The 23632-nt window shown below is 33.5% G+C and overlaps 1 protein-coding gene across 1 annotated transcript in view; it reads right to left on the bottom strand.

Moving 5' to 3' along the window:
* The window catches only part of LOC106464167 (apoptosis inhibitor 5-like), a 48721-nt gene that overhangs the window by 11162 nt on the left and 13927 nt on the right, over positions 1–23632 (bottom strand). Inside the window, exons 3-7 of the mRNA XM_013924288.2 lie at positions 22717–22882; positions 17651–17802; positions 11136–11276; positions 8461–8526; positions 3454–3648 (exon numbers count right to left, since the gene is read on the bottom strand). Coding sequence (XP_013779742.1) covers positions 3454–3648; positions 8461–8526; positions 11136–11276; positions 17651–17802; positions 22717–22882 — 720 coding nt within the window. The remainder of the gene's footprint in view (positions 1–3453; positions 3649–8460; positions 8527–11135; positions 11277–17650; positions 17803–22716; positions 22883–23632) is intronic.

Here is a 23632-nt window from a genome sequence, read left to right as displayed (position 1 = left end):
TTCATGGATCAAATCAATTATTGATGTATTTAATATTATATAAAATATCTACTCAAGTATCGCTTATAAAGCACTTCTTTAAATACTTTTCCTTGTATGGGGAAAGAAATTTCACTTTGCAGGAGTATGATCCAAATTTTTCTGATTTTATCTAATGTTCAAACTGTTTTTCTGTTTACTTAGAATAAACACACTTGCCCAAATGTTAAAACCCCAAACAAAAGTAGAAATGCATATGATGAAGCAGTGCCTACATAAAGACAAAAAAACATGGTTTATTACATTTACACTGAGTATTAGATAATCATAAAATTCTCTCTCTCTCTTGTTGACATAAAAGTATTTTATTAACAGCTATGTGTTAAACTTATATGACATTATCAGAACTACTGAGATGCCACACTCCAAGCTAATTATGAGCCAAATACACTAAATTTGCATTTGAATCCTAAGTACATTGCAGCACAGGGTTTATATATGCCACAGCCAATCAGATACAGTCAAAATGATAGAAGTGTGGTATCTCAAGGATTACCAACAAAACAGAGAAGTCCAAACCTTCAAAAACAGGAGGCTTGCAGATCTCATGTGTTGGTGTGTTTTCCAACAGATGCTATAGTTGGGCCACAAAGAAAGGACAAAGATTTATACGAGGAATGAATATTTAATTTAAAATTCAAGATATAGTGTAAATAAATATTGCATATCCAACTTTAAATCTACCATGCATTACTTCACTAAGAATTCAGGATATTAAGTCAGCACAGCCATCCACAAGTAGCTCCATGAACTGCTAATCGTGAACATAATGCAAGGTACTGGCTCTTATGGTGCTTCGAGCACTGAAACTGAAGCAAACTGAAATAAAAAAAAAAGAATCTGGGTATTCATCAGTTGCTTCAGACAGACGTGAATGGTTATCATAACAACCTGGGGAATTCACTGAATATGACTGTGTTGTCCCAACTTTAAAAAGCTAGAATCATGATGCGAGCTAGTTCCAGAACATTTAGACTTAGTCCTCTTCTAACAGTTAAGGAAGCCATGAATATTTTGTATATGTCATAACATTCTGGACAGTGTTGCACTAATGAAATTCTGCAAGTAAATATGATACTTCTCTTGACTAAAGAAAAAGTAGTTTGTGCAGATTCATTAGTTTAGATCAAAAATTATTGCTGAACCAAAAGTATTCCATCAACTCAGAATCAATAGAAATAAAGAAAACATGCCCAGTAATGAAATGGGATCATGAACTAATGAAACTGGATCTGAACTTTCCTATTTGAAAGTTGTTTTTTCAAATTATATAGTAGATGATGACCCTTCTGGCCCAGTTTTAAACTGAAAACACGAGATATTGTTTGTCATATGTATCCATACTGTTTTACTCAATCCCTTCAGAAAGACAAGCTTGGCTTGTCAAAACTGATCAGTTGTTTCATATTTTTTTTAAATTCTTTAATCATTTGTTCATTATTATGCTGATGTACTACTGTTGTTTACTTCTTTTGCCTTTATAACGAACCATATTCTACCAAACACTATTTCCAACAATGGTTTAAGACAAAAAAGAAAAAAAATTCAGAAACTGCTTTGGTCAGCTTAGAATGCCCAATTGAATACAAGTGAAGTACCCAAGAACATCTTAAAACATTGTCTATTACACAAAAAGGAAAATCCTTGAAATCTCCTTACTCTTGGAGCTGCTTTGAAAAAGAAGTGGTAAGCTATTCCATTAGAAGTATATTAATAATTGCTAAAAAAAGTGTTAGAACAAAAGTTGACCTATAACTAACATTAGAGATGGACCAACTGCCTATTAAAATGTGGCTAAAACAGCAAAATATAAGAATATAATATAATGGAAGTAAAATAAGCACAGGGTATGATGTTTAGTACAATCAAATGTGGTATTGTTTTTCCACATACAGAAAAACGAATCTGAATACACTGAAAAGAAAATATATCTTTATAATCCCTAACATACATGTTATCAGCTAGAATACAGAACCATCTAAAAAATTTGTAAAAAACACATTCTTGTTTCCAATGAAATTCAACTTTACCAAGAATCAAGCAGCCAATCCGAGTACAGTTGAAAAGAGGAAACAAATCATCAGACTATTCAGAATATATAATTCTATTTAAATTAGACTTTTCAATGACTTAGGAAGAATTCTTGGTAACAGAAATACAAGACAGAAGCAAACAGCTTGTCCCATCATCTAATTTACTCTAATAAATCCTTATATCATTATTTAACATGTTATATACTGGTGTATTAGTAAAAATAAAACATACCAAATTTAATACCCCATATTTTTGTTGCAAATATATAAATAACATTATAATGTCAAGAGTAATGAAGAGAAACTGGTTTAAACAGCTTTAGCAGAATTATTTATAAGAATAAAATCATGTCTAGATTTTGATAAATTGAGTTACACAAAAGTATTATTTTCACATAACAATGGCCAATCGTGAGACTTTCATAAACCTACTGTTCGTAATGTAATTTAAATCTAAGAAGAAAACACATAAGTCCTATAAACTTGAATTCTGAATTTGTTTGTTATGAATTTCCTGCAAAGCGACACGAGGGCTATCTGCGCTAGCCGTCCCTAATTTAGCAGTGTAAGACTAGAGGGAAGCCAACTAGTCATCACCACCCACCACCAACTCTTGGGCTACTCAATTACCAACGAATAGTGGGATTGACCATCACATTATAATGCCCCCACAGCTGAAAGGGCAAACAAGTTTGGTGTGATGTGGATTAGAACCCATGACCCTCAGATTTCGAGTTGAGCTCCCTAACCACCTGGCCATGCCGGGCCAATTCTGAATTTATAGTTAATTTATTGCAAATTCTCCTAGCTAAATCACCTTATATCAGTATGTTGCTTTTAAGCTCATTACAATCAGACACACAATCATATAATTAAATGAGTTTCCCTTCTTTTTCCTATACTCTAGAGAGAGAGAAATGTACTTCAAATTATGAGGTAATTGTTTTTACATATCTAACAGCATTATATTGTACTTTAAAGTGAACCAATGGCAAAAAATTTTTAAAAGTAAAGACTGCCTGAATAGCAATTATGAAACTAAATATACTATTAGCACTCATTTTGTTCAGACCAGTTTACAGATCATCACTGCAACTTTATTTTTATGAATTGTAAAGCATGAGATTAAATCTTATCAAGCTTTAGGGATAAAAACAGTGGTTTTTCTGAATAATACTTTCTAGCTGAAATTTTCCTTCATATGTTTGCTTTTATATGTATTATTATTATGGGGTCACCTAGCAGTATTTATGTGTAGTTTGAATAATAAAACCATACTTCAAAGAATAAAAAGTCTTAAGTCCTGCAGTTAACGTATCAAGAACTAATATGATGCCATATCACATACTGTGACAAAAAAAAAAGTATATAAAAATATTACCAAGAGTTTGTTGAATACAATTTCAAGACACTTCTGATTTTCTTCCACATTTACAGCACTAGGTGACATGTCTGCTAGCAGTTTTAACAACTCCAAAGTAACATCTACTCCTTCTTCTATGGTGGGAAGATTTCCTAGCACTGGGACAACTTGGTTACAGACATACTGAACAAACCGACCTGAGCTGACATATGGCTAAAATATAAATAAATAAGTTTTAAATATGAAACTATACAATAATTATCAGCAGTTTTATATTAGGTGTATATGTTTATTCACCTAATAGCAAATTCTATTACATTCTACTAAACATTCCTCAGGATGTTTTGAAAAAAAGAAAAAAAAAAGAAAAGAAGTTATAACATATATTTCATTTTGGCTTTGTATATTTACATATAGGAAAAACACTAATTAATCTGAACTTCAATTCATCAATCATGTTGATATACTTTTACCACTTGAACTTCTTAAAAAACAGACAGTATAATGCTTTAAAAAAATTCTTATGACAATTGCTTTTAGTAGCATATCAGATGATTCTAATGTGCTGAAATTTACAGATGGGTTTTTTTTTGGCCAGCATATTCAGAACATAATAATGATTTTTATAAATAAATCTTAATTATTCCAAAATTTTCAATCATAATATAATGTACATACCGTGTATACATGTACCCATCTATGTATGTGACATAAATAATAAATACAATGTGGCGCCATCTATCGAATAGTACAATAAACAGGAATCCATAAAAAATTCACATTTTGGGTACTGAAGGTTCAGACAATTAGAAAAATAGCTACAGTATGTGCAACAATCATTTCTTTATCACAGAAAACAATGTTAAATAAAAATACTCTCATCACAACAAGAACACAACTTTCACTTGAACTGCACACGAGGATTTGATTATATCTTTATTGATGTAATTTCTAAATATACTACTATAAAAATGAAGTTCTTAAAAAAAATATTTTTTCTATAAAGGGTACCACTTTTAATATATAAAAAATTTATATCAGCTCAATATGAAAATTTTTACCACGTAGTAGTTCCCAGAAAATTCGTTTTTTAGAAAATAGTTCACTTTTTCTAAATTTTTTTTTTCTATGAGGTATGAATACTATAACTTTAGCAAAAAGCATTTAATGAAAATTTCCAGATAACCCACAAAATTATTTTAACACGAAAAAGGTTTTCCAAAAGCTGGCTCATAAACACAGAAAGGTGCACAACTTAAATGCAAATACTATTTTAAATTATAACTAAAGAACTCAATAAGAATCCATCTAGTCCCTGATAATGAAGGTGAAAATACATCTGAACAAAAAAATAATAATCTATAAAATTACTGTGTGCAGAATTTTTCAAATTCTTCCAAGAAGATTAAGATGTTTATTTTTTTTTTGGAAGGACTGTGTGTGTTATTCAGGAGTCATGTTTGATGTATTATTAATTAGAAAATAAAGTAGAGTGAAAACAATACATGTGGGTGGTTAGTGTTGCACTTAATACACATACCATGATCTAAGGCTATATATATTAGTAATCTCATGTAGATGTACATGTGAAAAGATTTCATGCAAGTCCATAAATACTTTTCTGATTGGATGTTTTATCTATTTTAAAAATAAAAATCCTCACTGAGAATATGTTTAGACAATGAGATTAGGACTTGAATAGAAAAACTTAAATATTCTATTTAAACATAGGTGAAATTAAACTGACAAATACATTAAAGAAAACAGTATAGCAAACTACATGAAATCTGGTTTAAGCTTCACTGCTTGAAAGATTAATAACCAATGAATCATAATTATGTTACGATTGATTTACAATACAAAATACCTATAAAACAGAAAGTTTGTAATAATTAGATTGCAATGAACCTGAGTTAGGTATCCTGATTGTATACTCAGCCAAGATTTTAATAACAGCTCATAAGATTGTTTAAGTTAGGCCTAAATCTACATCCTAAGTCACACAAAGTATACTAATCCTTGTATAAGCATTAACAATTCTTAAATTCTTGACTTAAGTGTTAAGACATTGACATTCTAGTTGTTTTCTTTGACCTTTTTCCATTTCCTCCCACTATTTACCAACCAAATGTTCTATGACCTGTACATTTTCTTTGCAACATGCTAATATGATTGATCATGTGCCTTATACCCTCTATCTGGATAATCCTAGCCCAAACTAAACAAAAGTAATGAAGATGATTATAAACTAATCTTAACTTTTTGAAAAATAATTATCAAGTTCAAATTTGTGTGCAATTAATAATTATCTAGATTTCTCAAAAAGATGCAATTTGTCTGTCCATAGAAATCTATAAAAAAAACTATACTGCACCATCGAACACTCCAGACTTACAGACTGACTCCTTTAAAAAAAAGTCATTAAGATTAATTCTTCAATGTCAAATGTTCTAAACATTTACCTGCTTAAACTTCAGTCACGAATTTAACAACAGCAAGTGGAAAATGTTTTTAGATAAAAAAAAAATCTGTCACACATTTAAATGAGTCTACCATCTACTTCATAATTTGTGGTCTTTGCAATCTTTGATATATTTATATGTATCTTGGTGATACAGGTTGCAAAATCAGTGAGAGATTTTTGTGAACAAGAAATACATATTGTTAACAGTAATATTGATGAGCCAGTGCACTGACATTTTTGCAATGACAAACACAATCCTTCACATCTCAAACTAGTTGTCTTAAGGTTGAATGTTAACAAGAGGAACAGTCTTATTTATATCCTAGGAACACTTTCTCCACCAGGTTTAAACAAAAACATTTCCTCAATTTATGTTTCCTTCTGACTAAGTGTTGTTTTTATGAGCATTTACTGCAACCTAAATGCCCTACATTCTCTCGTTTCTTTCTCTCCCCTTTTTGTTTTTAACCGATAGTTTAGTAAGATATATTAACTTAAGAAACTTTCAAGTGCCCCAATTACACTTTCACTATAAGCCAAATAAAGACTATTATTTCCAATTAAAATAGATTTTATTTTGAACATTCAGAATATTTATTCATTACAGTGGGTACCTGTTAATTGCAATTGTACATTACCAGCTCCTTAACTAAAATTGAGCAAAAACTGCAAATAGCAGTATTTATTTGTCTGTATAACTAACAGGTATTACCTTACGAGCTGTCTTTGAATGGCAAATATTTGATTATTTCATACACGGTAGTTTGGTTTATGACACATTCTATAATACTGTTATCATTTGGTTTTGCATCCCTCTCTCTCTTTCTTTCTTTTTATAAAATAATTTTAGCCAATTGCTGATGAAAAACTTAGGCTAGAAGTTTTGTGCTGAAGATGAAATTAAGAAAATGTTTAAATGTCTATGTTCTTATGATTTTAGATTCCTGGCAAACAAGTCTTGAGCATATTGTATAGTAACAATATAATTCCAACAATAACTATGCAACACATGTTTGTTTGCAGATGGAGGTACATAGTTCAAAGTTTGTAACTCATCAATATTGCTAAGTCAGTATACTTCCCATTTTTTGAGGGTTTTGGAATGGTGGGGTTAGACTTTTCCAGGACCTACTTATAAAATAAAAATTGATTTTCTAGGACTTCCATCACCTGTGTAAAGCATGTACTAAGATCCTTAGAAAATATCCAATTATTATTAAAAAAAGTATTTCCAGTTGTGTCACATGAGAATGAGCATCTGTGAAAAAAAACTAGAAACTTCGATAGTGGAGATATGTCAAGGGTGAAGAGCACACTAAATCAGCCAAGTTTACCACACTTGGATAAGTGGTTCAAAAACCACCATCAAAAGTGGGTAAGCATGTAATGCATATAATATCCAGACAGAAGTATATGCTTACACTCTCTATGAGGCTACTTTTGCCCCAGGCAGGGTACATTAAACTTGAAACAGTAGACGATTCCTAGGAGACTACTTTTGCCTGAAACAGTGTTATATATATTTTTTGTTCAACAAGTAAGGATTTAGATACCTCCAATAAATGGTTCTTTTATATATACATGTTTTTTTGAAAAGACAACTTTTGGACAACTCTAGTTGTAATACAACTACTAATTTTACTACATACTAAATGTATAGGGCCTACCTTTTTTTCTTTCTCAGAATTAATAAATTTAACTAATTACAGTGTTCTCACAATATAGAATAAAAATATTAAAATTACTAAAAATGTTACAAATACTACATAGTTATATTTTTAAAAGACTTATCCTCTAAAGTAACTTAACATGGCATTATTATACAACATTTACCTCTCAAGTTCATCTATATATATACAGACTTAACTTTATTTTGAGTTATGGTTTAACATATTCTTGTTTGGATTTTATATGAAATATAACTGGCTATATCATTATTCTGCACAAATATGTGGTTTAAATCATCAAATTATTTTTAGTGATTTTAGCTTCGTGTCTATCAAATGAGTAATAACAATGGTTCTCTAATGTTATGGTTTTCAATGGACATAAAACGACGTCTTGTGAACAAAGTTTTTACAGACGTCTACATTGCCTTTTTTTTAAATATTTGACATACTTGTTACTTATTAACATTATTTTGATAAGCATTTATTTAAAATTTCATTCCACCTTTAGAAAACAAACCCTACATTGCTTAAAAAAATAAATAAATGTGGAATACAAAAGACACTTGTTAAATTGTAATTTTTTCTAATTTAAGAGTATTTCTAAATGTTCAATTGTTTCTGTAATTGTTTTTAATTAAACCAATGACTGTCGATCAGTTTGTTCTGTCAGTGTTTGAAAACTAAACATAAGCTTCAATTCTCTCAGAACTTTTTAGTCATTTTTACTTTAATTGTTTTTAATGATTATTTTAGGTGACTTTATTCATCATTCTGACACATTTGCAAAATAAAACAACACACAATCTACATTTCAAAGTGAATTTAGAATTAGTTGAAAATTTCCTAAGGCATTTTTTGCAAAGCATGAATAATATAAAATAGTAAACTTACATTAAAAAAGGGCATAGCTTGCCTGATACACTGCATAACCCTCACAACACTATCAGAATCAGTGTGCTGAAAAAAACAAATACAGTATTTTGTACAGTTTTATGGCGGAACGAAGTCAAACATTTTACTGCAACCATTAGAATATTTAAGATATTTACCCTAAACTTGAGCAAAGTTTTCATAAAAAACAATGCAGAAAAAGTAAACACACACACAAAAAAATTCATTAAAAACTTTACAAACTATACTCTCAAACAGCAACCTGATCAAATTTAGTTTAGACTTAATCAAAAGTTTCATACAATACCAAATTTATGTGTAGTTTCTAATTATTATTTATATATTTGTAACCTGACACATATGGCCAATTTGCTAAATTTCCTTTATATATTTATTTAGTAAAAACATCAGAACAAGGTGAAAAAAAAAGTTTTTTCTCACGATATTGGTCAATCTAGAGTAAAACTGGAGATGTTATGCCTAACTCACTAATCAGTACTTTTCGAGCAACACTGTCACAAACAAAGTAAAATGCAAAAGATCTTTTGTGTTTAAAAACTTTTTATAATGACAATTTTTACCAACAAAATATAAAATTCTGAATTTTTAAAAACAGTCTTTTTAGTTTTTCAACAGAATCAGTATTCTAATAATTACTGATATAGAACTGTCGTTCCCCTGAGAGACGATCCGTTTTTCACACCTCTGATACAGATCATTAATTTTTAAACCCAATGACTTCTTTGAGTAATCACTCTTCTCCTCTAGACATCATTAATATTCTTGCTAAAGGCCTGTTAACTTATTTCCTTTCTTTTCTTCCAAAGTTAAAACTATTTTGATTCTTTTAACACTCTCACTACAGACATCCTTTTTTGCACATGTTACAAGGTTTTTCTGAGTTACATTAAAAATTTAATTGAACTACTTTCTTGTCATGGTATATAAATAAATTTGGTTAAAAAATATAACTAATAACCCAAATTTTAACATTATATAAAGTTCATAACTTTATATGACAATATTTAAAACAAATCCCAAATTTCCCCTAGTATGAAAATTGTGACATTTGCTCTCTAGGTATCCCCTCTTCTCTAATTTATTTACCACCCTTTGGAGCAATATGAAACTTAACATAAATTACTCATTATAATGTTGTCATGACTCAGGTACGGAAATAATTTTTAAAGCCTTCGATCTTATCTAGTTACAGAGCTATCAAACAGAAAATCAGAACCCTCTTAGCATGCCAATCTCTTACATCCTCTCTCTCAGAAATTGCTAATAGTTCTCTCTGACGTTCAATACTATATTATTTATAACCAATAGAAAGCCAAGGTTTTCATCTATCAAATGATGTATTATATTACATTGTTTTCTGTAAACAAAATTGCCAATTTCACTGATAAAAACACACTGATGAGCTCAGACGAATTTTTAACAGCTCTTGTCAAATAGTTAAAAAGCCAGAAAAATTGTGATAGTTATAGGATATTGTTTGCCTTTTGGATGTTATTATTCTGTGTTCTTTGGTGCATTATTTAATTAAATAAAAAATTATTTATTGCATTAGTATCATCAGTATAAAAAGTAGAGTTAAGTTTAATTGACAGTCAACAGACAAAAAAAAAGAAGACCTAAGTAAGTACTATATTACTTGTTTTTTGTTTCTTTATTTATTATTATAAAAGTAGCAAAAATATAAAAATTAGAAAGTTTTATTAAGTTAGATAACTTAAGGTTAAGAGTAGGTAAAATAAATAATAATAATAACAATAAAAAATGTGCATGAAGTACACTTGCGAGCAACTTGCATTATGTAAATTCATAGGGTAAAATGAGCTCCACATTTGCCAAGTGATTTACAAATTTTATGGTGGGTTTTGTTTGTTTGATTTGCTTTTGAATTTTGCACAAAGCTACACAAGACTAGAGCAAAAGGAACTTGTCATCACTTCCCACCGCCAACTCTTGGGCTACTCTTTTTACCAACGAATAGTTGGATTGACCGTCTTATTATAACACCACCACAGCTGAAAGGGTGAGCATGTTTGGTGGGACGGGGATTCGAACCAACGATCCTCAGATTGCAAGTCAAGTGCCCTAACCACTTGGTTATGTTAGACTGGTTCAAAGAGTAATAAAACAATAAAATTTAAGTATAAACAGAAGTATACTGTTAGAAGTTTAAAGCTATTTAGGAGAAACAGATGTAGTTTCATGTTGTGATTTAAAGTCATTCTAGAAAGAAAAATATAGCAATTTAGATTTATTTCAAATTTTTTTTTGGTGGTATAGAGTTTGGGTAGAAAAAATATAAAGTTTCACCGATAAAAACAACGTTTAAATATATTTAGGGTTTTTTAGATATTATGCAAATGCAATCTGAGATTTTTCAGATGAATAAAAGTATTTTAATCTTAAAATGAAAATCACTTTGCACTCAGAGCAGCCAACACTTGGACTCCATATATTCATGGAAAATGTTTTAGTGAAAATACTTCATTAAAAATTCTAATTTGTTTACAAATGACTTAATGCTTACTGAAAACTTGCAACATTTTGTAAAGATACATAAAACATTTTAGAAGTTATAGTATCGAAACCCTAAAGGTCAATTTTTTTGGTCAAATTGACCGAGCCTGTAGTGAGAGAGTTAACTTACAGCAACTTACCTCAAACTCTTTGTCAATGTCTAACATATCAACAGCCATATCAACCAATGCTTGCTGACCAGGTATAGTCTTAGAAATTTTAAGACCAGATAAAAGGCCCATCAGAGTAACAAATTCTTCCCCTGTTACATCTTGCATTACCTGCAGGAACCACACACACAAAAAAGGTATGTAACCAAACATTATTTCAATAAAATAATTTTAAAATATAATGTTCTTAAGACTAACATGAATTCCACTTTGAAATATAAAAGGACACCATGCATAATCTCATTACGCAACATACCATATACCAACCTCATAAGGTACCTTTCTCAGTTTTTTTTACCAAGTTTTATTTCATTATTTTAACATAAGACATGTACACAATTTAGAATATTTCACATAAACCTGTCAATTCTACATGTACATTCTACAAAAAACCACTGGGAATTTTTGCAAAATATTTCTAAGAATATTCAGACTAATGATAATCACGTGCAATAAGATTCAGATACTGATTGTAAAATCAAATTTTGGATATATTGACAAAATACATACATAAACGACCACTGTTCTCAGTTACAACATTAAGTGCATAGCATCATTATCTGTCATGTGCTGTGCCTTTGGCATTCTGCATTAAGCGTATTTCAGAACTTCCTTTCATGTGTAGTGTAGTGTGACAGTCAATTTGTTTAGTGTGTGAAATGTTCTTTAACTCTTCCTCAACAAGCTTATTTTTATACACATACAATACTTTACCTCCGCTCACAAAAAGTTAGAATCCCACACTGGTAAGGCGGAAGGTCCAGTGAGAAGATGTTCCCGCTTCAGAAAGTGCCTGAAGGAAGACCATGGGGTGTGAGAACAATAAGCAGAAAACAACACACCTGTGTGATGCTGCACCACTTTTGAGCTAGGTATACTCTTCACCTCTAAGAAATGTGTTGGAAACAGTGCAAAAACAAAGGAGAGACACAGTAGATTTAAAGCAAAGAAGGGACTCCTCTATTTATGGTGAGTCAGAATTTAAATGGAAATTTTATCTCCATCAACACCAGATAGCATCTGGAATTCCTACATCAGGTCTGCAGTAGGAAGAGGGCCCTCTACCTTTTACCTCCAATACGGAAACTGGCAGGGAAGCAGAGCTTACGTACCATTGGTCGGCATCATCATGTGAAAACATTCAACTCAATTATAACCAAATCTGCTGGAAGCCAACATCTGGAGGACGGTAGGAAGATGGACAACAAAGTAAGGGTGCATCTCCAGTCCATTACCAGACAGCATTCGGAATGTATCATCTAGGCCACAGTACGAGGACAGTACCCAGCCACACATATGTGAGGACTTATGCAGTTGGTCAAGCTCCAACCATCATCATATTCACTGAGAACCAACATCTGTGGGATGGTAGGAAGGAGGGTGCCTCAGATAGAGGGGCAGACTGTACATTGGCAGAATGCATCATCCAAAACCAGACAGCATCTGGAATTATTCATCAGATCCAAGGTAGGAAGAGCATCAATGCCATCTACACCAGCAGAATGCAACCACCCTACTCTCAACTAAGTGGGATAGAGCACACTCAGGAGGAAGCCCTCATGGTCTACCACCTCAGTGGCAAGGACCTCATAAACCACTAGAAGAAAGGGGGAAACAGCGCATTGGAAGTTTCGGCAAAATGCAGCACTTGAGACATTGCAATGGGTGACTGTGATACCTTATTTTGAAAAGCAGACTGATTCAGTGACCCACAATAGACAGATCATCAAGGGTGTTAGTCCATGAGTGTACAGATGGGATTAATATCTTTATAAAGCAAAATACAGTAAGGCATACCAACAAGCAGTCTTACAGAATACCCCATCTCAATGGTTGGTGTATTCGACATAAATGTCTTACAGTGCAGATTTAACAATAAATATAACTGGTCAGGCAACACTCACCACTGAGCGAGAACCAAATATGCAACAAAGCCCCTGCAAATAAAATAAAATAAAAGAGAAACGTAGCACAAAATGGCAACTGGAGGATAACAAAACCCTGTGGAACGAAAAACAGATAGGTAGTGAAGATAATGAGCAGTAAATGTATGGGGAGTGGTCCATATATGGGTACCAATAGTGTCCTCCAACTGATGATGGAAATGAGCAGCCAGGGACAGGACAAGGTGACAAATATGAAGAGAAATAGATAGAAAAGACGAAAATAATAATAAAAGTAAGTGAAAAACAGACATGGGACTGAGAAGGATACCAAGGAATAAACAAATGAGAGTGGTAACCATGGATGGAATCAGTGCACGCCCAATAACAAGGCAGAGGACGCAAACAGGAATGGAATGTCATAAGTGAGATATGGAAGGAAGGGTGATGGGTGAAAAGGTTGATCTGGGAAAAACCACATCAGAAAAGTGAAACAGTCCTTTGTTACCAAGCTCATGGAGGAAAAGCAAATGGAATGGGAAAAGAAGTATGTCACATGCCAAAAAACCCATCCCATCAGACTAGGGAAGATGGAGAGTGGGAGCAGACAGATGACACATCACCAGGCCAGGGCACAGAAGGATGGAGAGGAAGAGAAGGCAACACAAGTAGACAGTGCACAAGTGGAAACCACAGAGAAACCATCCAAATTGAAGCCACCAATAGAATCCAACACTGAGTGGTTTGGATGATGGAAAGGACCCTGTAGAGCAGACAAATGGGAGGGTAGGCAAACATAGGTAAAGATCTACCCAATCCAGATTGAGAGCAACCATTGCTCCAGCCAAAAGATGTAGAACAGAAAACCAAAACCAGCAGAGCAAGAAAATGATGCGAGTGACAAAGAAATCCAGATACAGAACACCCTATTGGTCACAGAACCCTCCAAGACACCCGTGAGTCCAGTGACCACTCCATATGGATAATCTTGTCAGGACATGATAAATGATCTGCGATGAGATATAGGGCACTGTGAATATGACAAGCCAACACCAAAATTTGATGGCTTTGGCCCAACACCGGAAGGACAGTGGCTTAAAACAGAGGTGTCTTGACCGAGTTCCCTTTTGCCTAAAGACATAACAGACTACAGATAAGTAGTCAGAAAACACTAAACACCAACTGGCACTGAAGGGCCAGAAGGGAGTTAACCAAAGCCCAAAGAACTGTGAGGAGCTCCCTGGAAATGAGAAGGGGAGAGGACTCCAAGAGAGACCACCATCCTGATACCTTCTGAGCAACCACAAAAGCACACAACCATAAAGGGAAGCATCCAAAATAAGTTACATTCCATACAAGGAGGAAGCAATGAAACACCCAATCCAACCACCAGGCAAAATTGGTCTGGAAGGAAAGATGAGAGAGGCATCCAAGGAATCCCAAACAAGGCTCCTTAGGTCCAACAAATTCACTGAAGGCAAGACATGTGGACACGATCAAGAGGGATGAGGGCTACTAGAGAAGCCCACGTTTCCAAAAGAGAAAACCTCTTCCACAATGGAAGAAGAAGGAGAGGATAGGCTGGAAACTAGAAACTCCATAGCCCTAAACCAAAAAGGGAGAAGATTTAGCCCAACTAAGAAGGAAAATAAACAACCCCCAAGATGCAAGGGGTTGAGGAAAGATGTCCTTATCTTAACCAACCAGCCCGAGCCACTACTCTAAGGAAAAACTGAGTAAGAAAGGCAGGGTCAGCCTGCAAGGAAGCCAAGTGCCCATGTCATGGTGGAAACAGTGGTCCCTGGAAAGGAACAAGACAAGCAAAACTGTTTAAAATAACTCCTGCCCTTCTCAGTGATGAGCCGTTGGGTCAGTTTTTGTATTTCCTAACCTCCTATGGATATTGGGGTTCACTAGAGTTGTTTTGGAGACCAGTTGAGTTCAAGTGTCAGTATACCTCAACCCCCGCGTACTTTGGATGACCATGCTCTGGCATGTCATTGTTCTGACTTACTCTACTTAGGTTTGCAGAGTTTGGTGTTGCTTGTCCCTTTGTGGGGATTGGACCTCCATACTTCATTTTTTCCCCCCCGACACCTATTGTATGTGACTATTCATTGCTCCCATGAGGGGTTCTCATCAAAGAATTGGTATCTCTTCTTCAGTTCTGACTTTGCAAACGTGGCTGATCTGTTGTGAGGTTGTTTTGGATAGGGATGCCCTATTTGTCTCGGGTTCATTTGCCTCTTTCCTTTTTATATATTTTGTGCATGGCAATTTTGTTTTTATACTTGGAATTTTTTGGGGGCATTTGTGAATCTTGGAGCTCAGAGTATTGTCAACCCTGTTGCATACCTTAACTTGGCCTCCCATTTCTCCCACAACCCTTTTGTCCCTGTTCCTTCCCCTTGTCAGTTCTGGCCTCCTGTCTTTCGAAGGTTCGTCGTTGGTCTTTGGGGCACCATTTTTGGGATAACTGGCAGTATCAGTGACTACTGTATGGGCTTAAAATGCTAGGGTCCAGGGTTTGATTCCACATGGTGGACACGCCAGGTGGCCCAATGTGTCTTCTCTCTAAAATATACAAATATTCAAGCTACATCAGACATAGTACAACTAAGAATAAAAGGAAACTAGAGATAAGGATAAAACACAACATACTTAATTGAATAGGTATACAAATGGGAAAGGAGGTCAGGGCACCTCCCCCAAATGACACGTGACTGTGAGGCATAGGCAGGAGGAGGAAAGAAGCAGCTCAAATCCTCATCGTCATGTACAAGAAAACCCTCACATGGTACAAGAGGTTCTCAAAAGCCCGCAAAAAAGTAGCCAACTACCTATAAACCAGAGCTGTTACAATAAAGGTAGCTCAGATGCCATTGAAGTGGCAAGCAAAACAGCTGTAGTAGTTACAGCATCCGAGGTAGAAGCCATGTAGAATTGCATATGTATGACAAGTGGAGCTGACTGGGAAAAAAAAAGAGAAGTTTATCTCCAAAAAGAATTATCAAAAGCTTAAAAAGTTTGAAAAATTAAGGCTTAGGAAAAAAATAAATAAATTACACTGTAAAATTGAGCAATTAAGCAAAAAATCAATCTGAAAACACATCCTAACAGAAAGACTGCCAATCAAGAAGTGATTACAGGTTGCACAGTGTGAGAGGGCACTACTTACGACACAAATTGTGTTGCATTCCTATTGGTGGAGGCTTGCTGCATGATCATTTGCATGTTGTCATGCAGATGTCTCACATTAATACATGTGAGAGTTGGTGGGAGAATCAAGGCTAGTGGCGATCAAAATTTGTGCATATAGAGGGCAGAGTAAGTCAAGAAATATTTTTTGTGAGAGAGGTAAGATATCACATCAGAAAAATTCAACAATGAATTTAAAGAATGCTACTTTTCATTCAAAATTTTTGGTGAGCATAAACCTTTGTATTAAAAGAAATTGTACAATTCCAAAGATATTCAGTTTTAATGAATAGAACACTTCAATAGTAAGAACTTCAATGTGTAAGGCAAAAACTGATCAGTATTATGTAACATAGAGAAACACAAAACACTAAATTTGTCATTGTATTCTTGCAAATCAGATGCTTCAAACAGAACTGACACATCAATAAAATAGTAGGTTTTATGAAATGAGAGGTATTTGGTATTTCTAATCACTTTCAAAGTTGGTAAGGAAATGCCAATACATTTATGAAATAATATCTTTAAATTTTTAAGCCATGAAAAAAAAAAAGAATTTTCTCTGAAGAAAAATTAAGTTTTTAGTGTCCAACCACTACTAAACATTGACCAATATTTTCAAATTTAGTGCGACTCCTAATTTATTCTAACATCAGAAACTTACATTTGATATTTAAGCAAAGCCACAACAGTTACAAGTTAAAGGTTCTGTTTTAACATTTCTTGACAATTACTGACTAGTATAATATGCCCAGAATTTTGGATCATGATGCTTAAACATGTTAAACATTTAAATTATAAAGAACAAACAATCAAACTTGGCCAAGCATTACAAAATACTTTTCATAAAAAAGAGGATTTACTTTAGCAAAAAATTATAGTCAAGTATAAACAAATACAGATTAAAATTAAATAGAACCAATAACAAACCTTTTTAAATAGTGTACAAGTTTCCAATAATACATAATCCTTTTGTTTCTGATGTTTTTTTTTTTACTTCATTTTACTGTACCTTACTTTTATCTATCTGAAATTTGCTAACCATAAATGTATTTTCCTCTTATGATTTAATACGTAGATACATTTTTCAATAAATGTCAATGGTAACTACAATTTTAAAGAAATTACGCTAGCCTTCTACATTAGAGTTATAGCACTATACTTTTAAAATCCTGAAATAATATGTAACAACACAAACTTTCTTTACTGTAAACTTGAGGCAACACATTACAAAATATTTTAAATACACTGTGTGACTTTCAAACTATTAGTAATAATATTGCTTTTTTATTCAAGCAAATTTTATCTTAACCTAAGGTAAAAAACACACACTAGATGTATTTACGAGAATATTATTTTTCTCCTTTTGGTAGTTACACATTTATTCTTTCAAAAACATTTTACCTTTTTAGATTCTTGAAATATGTACTCTTCTAGTTCTTTTGTCATAACATCCGATGGTAAAGCTTTGATTTTATTGTTTAAGAAGCGAATGGCTCTTTCACGAACAATTTCCTCCCCATTAAGTATTTGAGAAAACAGTCCACCTAATGTGTCTAGTAAGAAAAACATTAAGATGAAATTAATTCAAAAAGAAAGTATTTATTACCATAATAAGATTAATGCATTTTATACTGTCACTTCCATAGGCATAATCATAGAGAACAAATGTGAATATGCAGTAACTTATATTGTTCAGTCACAGTAATCTTATACAAAACAAAACATTTGAAATCAGTAAATGTTAATTTTTCAAGAGAAACTTTTGTTACCTCCTTAATTAGAAAGTACTGCACTGATAAGTCCAAAGAAGTGTAATGATTCTCAAATGTTGTAATGAATACTAAAAACAAGGTTTTTCTAGCCTCTTAAGTTACAGTGGTAAAATATATGTCCAGAAATTATATCAACAAGTTTATTAAATCAAGTAAAGCAAATACTGTTTGGTATTAAACTTGTTAATATCATATATATAAAATACTAAACATAAAACCCAGTGCTCTTGGCTGTAAGAAGATAAACAAAATTCCCACCACTTAAAACATGCAAATACGATTTTACATTTTTAGAATTACAATTAATTTCAAACAGATACTTAACTTTGAGAAACTGAAAACCTTTCCTTGTAGAGTTTGAACTCAAACTGTCAACAAAACATGTGAACAAAGATTTCTGAATTACCTTTACACATTAAAAAAGCATGCATCATTTACCTATAATTCTCCACTTTCCCATCTTCCATGTGACCTATTGTGCAAGCATCAGAAGATCTTATATAAGCTCAGCTTTCTCACCATAATTTAGATGTAATTAAAAATTGCAGTTGTGATAAAATTTTGGTTATGGAAGGTATTTCAGAGGTAAGTACCCAAGTAAAATTAATTTTAATTCTAAATATTTAAAATTCAAATCAGGTAGACTTACCTCTGGAATACTAAAAGCAGAATCTCCACAATGTAAAGGAGGTGGGAATTGGAGAATATGAAACCGAAAACATAAAACTACAAGCTACAGGGAAGAAAGATAATAATCTAGACAGCAAGAAATATGAAGCAAGGAAGAGTCTCAGTAGAATCCAGAACCAGAAAATAATTTAAAGAACTAGTTTTCAAGAAGAAAGAGTGAAGTGGACCAGCCTTGTAAAAAGATGATACCTACAGGACACTCAGAAAGAAGGCATTCTTATTAGCAGGGTACCTTCCCGTTGATGACACCGTTTAACCCTTTCACGACGGGCTCGGTATAAAATACACATTAAGTATTTATACTATAACTTTTAATGCTGTATGTGTACCTTCACAAAATTTGGTAGACTTTTAGTAATAATTCCAAGTCTGTAAAATATACACAACCTCATCCTCCAAATATAAAAACATACAGAAGCTGGGGACAGCATCAACACCCAGGACCCATAGCATGGAAGTGGAGCTTCTTTTAGTGAAATATGCACAATGTCATCCTCTGGACAGGACCACACAGAAGTTGGTGCAACGCCAACCTCAAGGTCCCACTGAACAAAAATGGGTTGTCTCTAGACAATATATGCAGACTTATCCTCCAGATATAGAACCACACAGAAGCTGGGTTCAAAGTCAACCTAAGGGACCCACCACACTGAGGTGGAAGGCATGATTGGAGGATCACATACTGCCTACACCACCACCCTACTCCTCTATAGTCCACCACCACAGCAGCTTGGAACCATAAAGTGGCAAGAACTCCCAAACTCCACTAGAAGAACAAAGGGGGCCATACACAGTGGAGAGTCTGAATGAACACCGACACTACGAGATAGTGCAATGGGTGACCATGAAAACCCAATATTGGAAAGCAAACAGCCCCTAATTTATCTAATAGAAGGAATGGCAGAGATAGGCAGCTATCCCCTTCTGCTTTACCCATGTAAGTCCATGGGTTATTTATGGTCGAAACAAGCGTATTTATGAAGCAAATATATTACAAGGAAAACTTACTAATGATCTAGTGGAGATTTGAGAAATAGGTAACATATCTGTACAGGCAATGCTCACCACTGAGCAGAATCCTAAACCTAAATGGGACATACCACTACAAGGAAAAAAAAATATATATATATATATAGAGAGAGAGAAAAGATAACTTATCTAGTCACAGCCACACCAAAATTTGAAGGATGGCAACAGGCAGAAGGTGGTGGCTGCTTCATTCTTGTTGGGTATGAGGTGTAGTCCACATGCCTGATTGAAGAATGTTCTCCAACGGATGATGGAGATGAGATGCCAGGGAAAGGGTAAGGTGCCGAACCTGATGTGATGGCACCTGGAACAGATTTTGGGAAGAAGGAGACAGGGAGGAATATACCTATCTAATCAGTTGATGAGCCCAATTTGTAAAGGTAGAAGGAAAAAGGTTTCCTACAGAGGAATGTTGCCAGGGGATGAAAAGATGGGAACAGGAACCACCATCATGTGGGCAATGTAACGATGAAGAGCACATAGAGGATGCAGATGTCACCACTAAAGAGAAATGTTTATGAGAGACGGCAAGGGATCAAAATGAGACAAACGAGCAACCAAAGGTGAAAAGGTTGAATTCTGTCTCACAGATTCCACACGTGATTCCAAAGACTCAGGAATATCTCCAAAAACATACTGATGGAGAAAAGGAGCCATCTGCAAGTGACAATACAGCATCCCTCCCAAGAAGATCCTACCAGCAAAGAAACCACATGTGAAGGGATAGGGCCAAGTAGGACAATCGCACCAACATGGAGGTAACGAAAGAAAGTGTATTCCCTGAAAACCCCTCAGGGGGTCGATGGTGTGCCTCAGAAAGAAGGTGTATGTTGAACAAGTACTGTAGGAGAGCTGTAAGGGTAAGATGAAGGCAGGAAAACTGGGCATTGGAGAAACAGATAGGATTTTAAGGGTTAGCTCCCCACACTGGCAAAAGTGACTCCAACTGCTGGGAGTCAAGAAAGGGTTGATCAGCCTTATGATAAGCCTAAGCATAATGATCAGAACCCCATGGAGGATGAAACATGCTAGCACCAGCCCTCAACTGAGAAACAAAGTGCTAAGCCTGTATCCAGATGTCAGGGGAAGGAGGGAAAACAAGGTACTCTAAGGATGGGGTATCGTGTAATAAGGAGGGAACAGGATAATATGAATTTGGTGACATCCATAAAATGGACCACACCTGGGAAATCATATCCAAAAAGACTGAATTAGGCCTGGCAGATTTCACAGGAGAGGGTTAGGAAAGAACAGCGTAGTAAAGTGGAGGAAAAAGGCTGTCAAAATCTTTCCAAATACTGTTAGGAGAAGAAGGTTGACTCATAACAATCAATCTCCTCACAAATGATAGCCAAAAAATCCTCAGCTGAGACTCCCCCGACCTGAAGCCTGTGTAATGGCACTTAAAGTTGTGGGAAGAATATCAGAAGTTGTAACATGAACTTAGAAATTCATCATAAAATGTGAAGAATTTGAAAATGAGAAAAAAAAAGATAAGAAAAGGTACATTATTGGGGTGAAATACTACAGAAAACCAACTGTAGCAAATGAATAATTGAAGTAAATCACTACTTCAGAAAAAACAAATTAACACATGAAGAGATCACAATTTGAAAAACGTCTGCAACAGACCACTACTTAACGAGAATTGATAGTTTGGTAGAATCGAATAGAGGCAGTCACATGCATTAGGATGGTGTTTCACTCTCCTACTGGTGGAGGTTTGTCGCATGGTGATTTATATGTAAAACACATGCAAAAAAATGTTTGCATATAGAGGGCAGCACTGTATGAGAATAGCTATACATGCGAGTAGAGGTAAGGTATGTATCGGAAAATAAAGTTTTGCACATGATCACAATTAACCCTCTTCAGCTTGGTGGCATCATTTCAGCTAATTGCATTTGAATTAATAAATATTGATATATTAGAAACACAAACATTTTAAACAAAGCATGAAAACCACTGAGCATTTTAAAACCTAATTTTTAAAAAAATTAGATATTTTTGATATATTTATACTTTATAATGAAACTATAGCCACTATGTGGGATAACTGTATACTGTACCATTATGCATTATATAAACCCATAACCAATGATCTAAAAGTTGGGTTTCATGAACACACTTATTAGAAAAACACAATATCAACCTGATAAGGTAATACACCAGCCCATTTTGTTGAAAGAAACTTTGTAATAAATGTCTTGTATATCATTGAAACTAATATAGATTATTATTTCTCATTATATCTTACTTTTAAAAGTAACACCTGTAATCTTTTCAGAAGAAAATAAACATAAGCAAACACACAAGGAACAAATAAATCAATATATATAAATAAACTGAAAGCAATATAAAAATATATAAAACAATTACACATTTAAATTGCCTGAAGGCATGCAATCACAAAATACTTCTGACATAGCACTGTAACTCAAGTTTAGAAATTTACTAGCCAGATAAGGAAGAAACAGAGCTATATGGCAAACTGATTAAAAAGAAGAAAATAAAATGCAGTGAGTTCAATTTTAGTTATTGATAGCACAATTTTAAAACTTTACTGTTCCCAAACTATTTGAGTAGAAATAAGGAACAAACATATATAAAGGCAGTATATATATTTGCAGCTTTGTTTCATATGTTGCCAGGTTTCATCTGTGCAGATGGGAGTTTAAATATTTCTACTACCCAGATAAACATTATAATTAGAGAGTGGAGGTAAAACCTAAATTAGGGTTAGCTGTTTGGATTTGTTTTTTTACTTTATCAGAAATGAATGTTAATAAAATATACATCAATTAAAATCTCAGCATTTCAGTTTTTATTTTTAAAACTTCATTATGTCATTTGTCCGTGTAAAAAAAACATGAATTATCAGGCTCAAAAGGGTTAAGATAATGTAAGAAATGAAAGGTCGGATTACAATTTGGTTAACATAACTAAAGTTTTTGAGGCAATCATTTGCATTGTTACCTTTTGCACTAATTCTGAAAACAGTCATCAGTGCTGCATGAACTACAATTAGTTCAGTTGATTCATCTGTCTGCAAAAGCTGGGCTAATACATCAGCAATCTTCGGAACAAATTCTTTGTTTTCTTTACAAAAACTGGGTAACTCCTTTATGGCTTGCTTTCTTATCTATTCCAAAATAAAGATTTCATGTATTTTGTGAATTAGCACGATAAAATGAACATGTAGTTACTTTCTATTCTAAGGTTATAAAATAATACCTACATTTTAAAAAATTCACTTAGAACTGCTACCACTTCTACAAACATAACTTGCAAGTAACAATTAAAAAGTACATTTATTCATAACCTCCATTAAGTAATCCCTTACTATTTCATCTCACTGCTGAAACATCCAATACTTTTTTGGACAACTAAATATACAATACAAAAATATAACAAAAACTACCTTATAATTATCTTGTGAAAAGCTTAACTTTTAACTTAAGGGGAACAAAAGGTGTTAGATAAAGAAAAATACATATCAAAGAACTAGACAAATGATGATTCAAATGTGTTAAATACATCATTCAATGTTATAAATTAAATTATAGCTTAGCAAGGAATAAAATTCAAATTTGCATTGTTGATAAATGTTTGGCTGTAAAAATAAATAAAAGGATTAAAAACAAAATCAGTATCTTATACTTTTAAACAAATATGTCAACTTTCATGTTCTCAAAATTTTACTTTGGTGCATCAGGCCGAGATGTGCACAACTAAAGATTACACATTCGGTGACGAGGAACCCACTTTGAGACTAATAATGGCTGGAGACGGCTCGAATGGGTAATGAGGAAAAACTTTAATATAAGTTTAACATAACAGTAAATGCATAACGTTTCGACAATGATGATAGACAAAACCTTGTCGTAAAAAG

The sequence above is a fragment of the Limulus polyphemus genome, unplaced genomic scaffold (genome assembly GCF_000517525.1).
Source record: "Limulus polyphemus unplaced genomic scaffold, Limulus_polyphemus-2.1.2 Scaffold1576, whole genome shotgun sequence".
Classification (NCBI taxonomy): domain Eukaryota; kingdom Metazoa; phylum Arthropoda; class Merostomata; order Xiphosura; family Limulidae; genus Limulus; species Limulus polyphemus.
The sequence above is the reverse complement of the archived record's forward strand: the minus strand, read 5'-3'. Positions and strand labels throughout refer to the sequence as shown.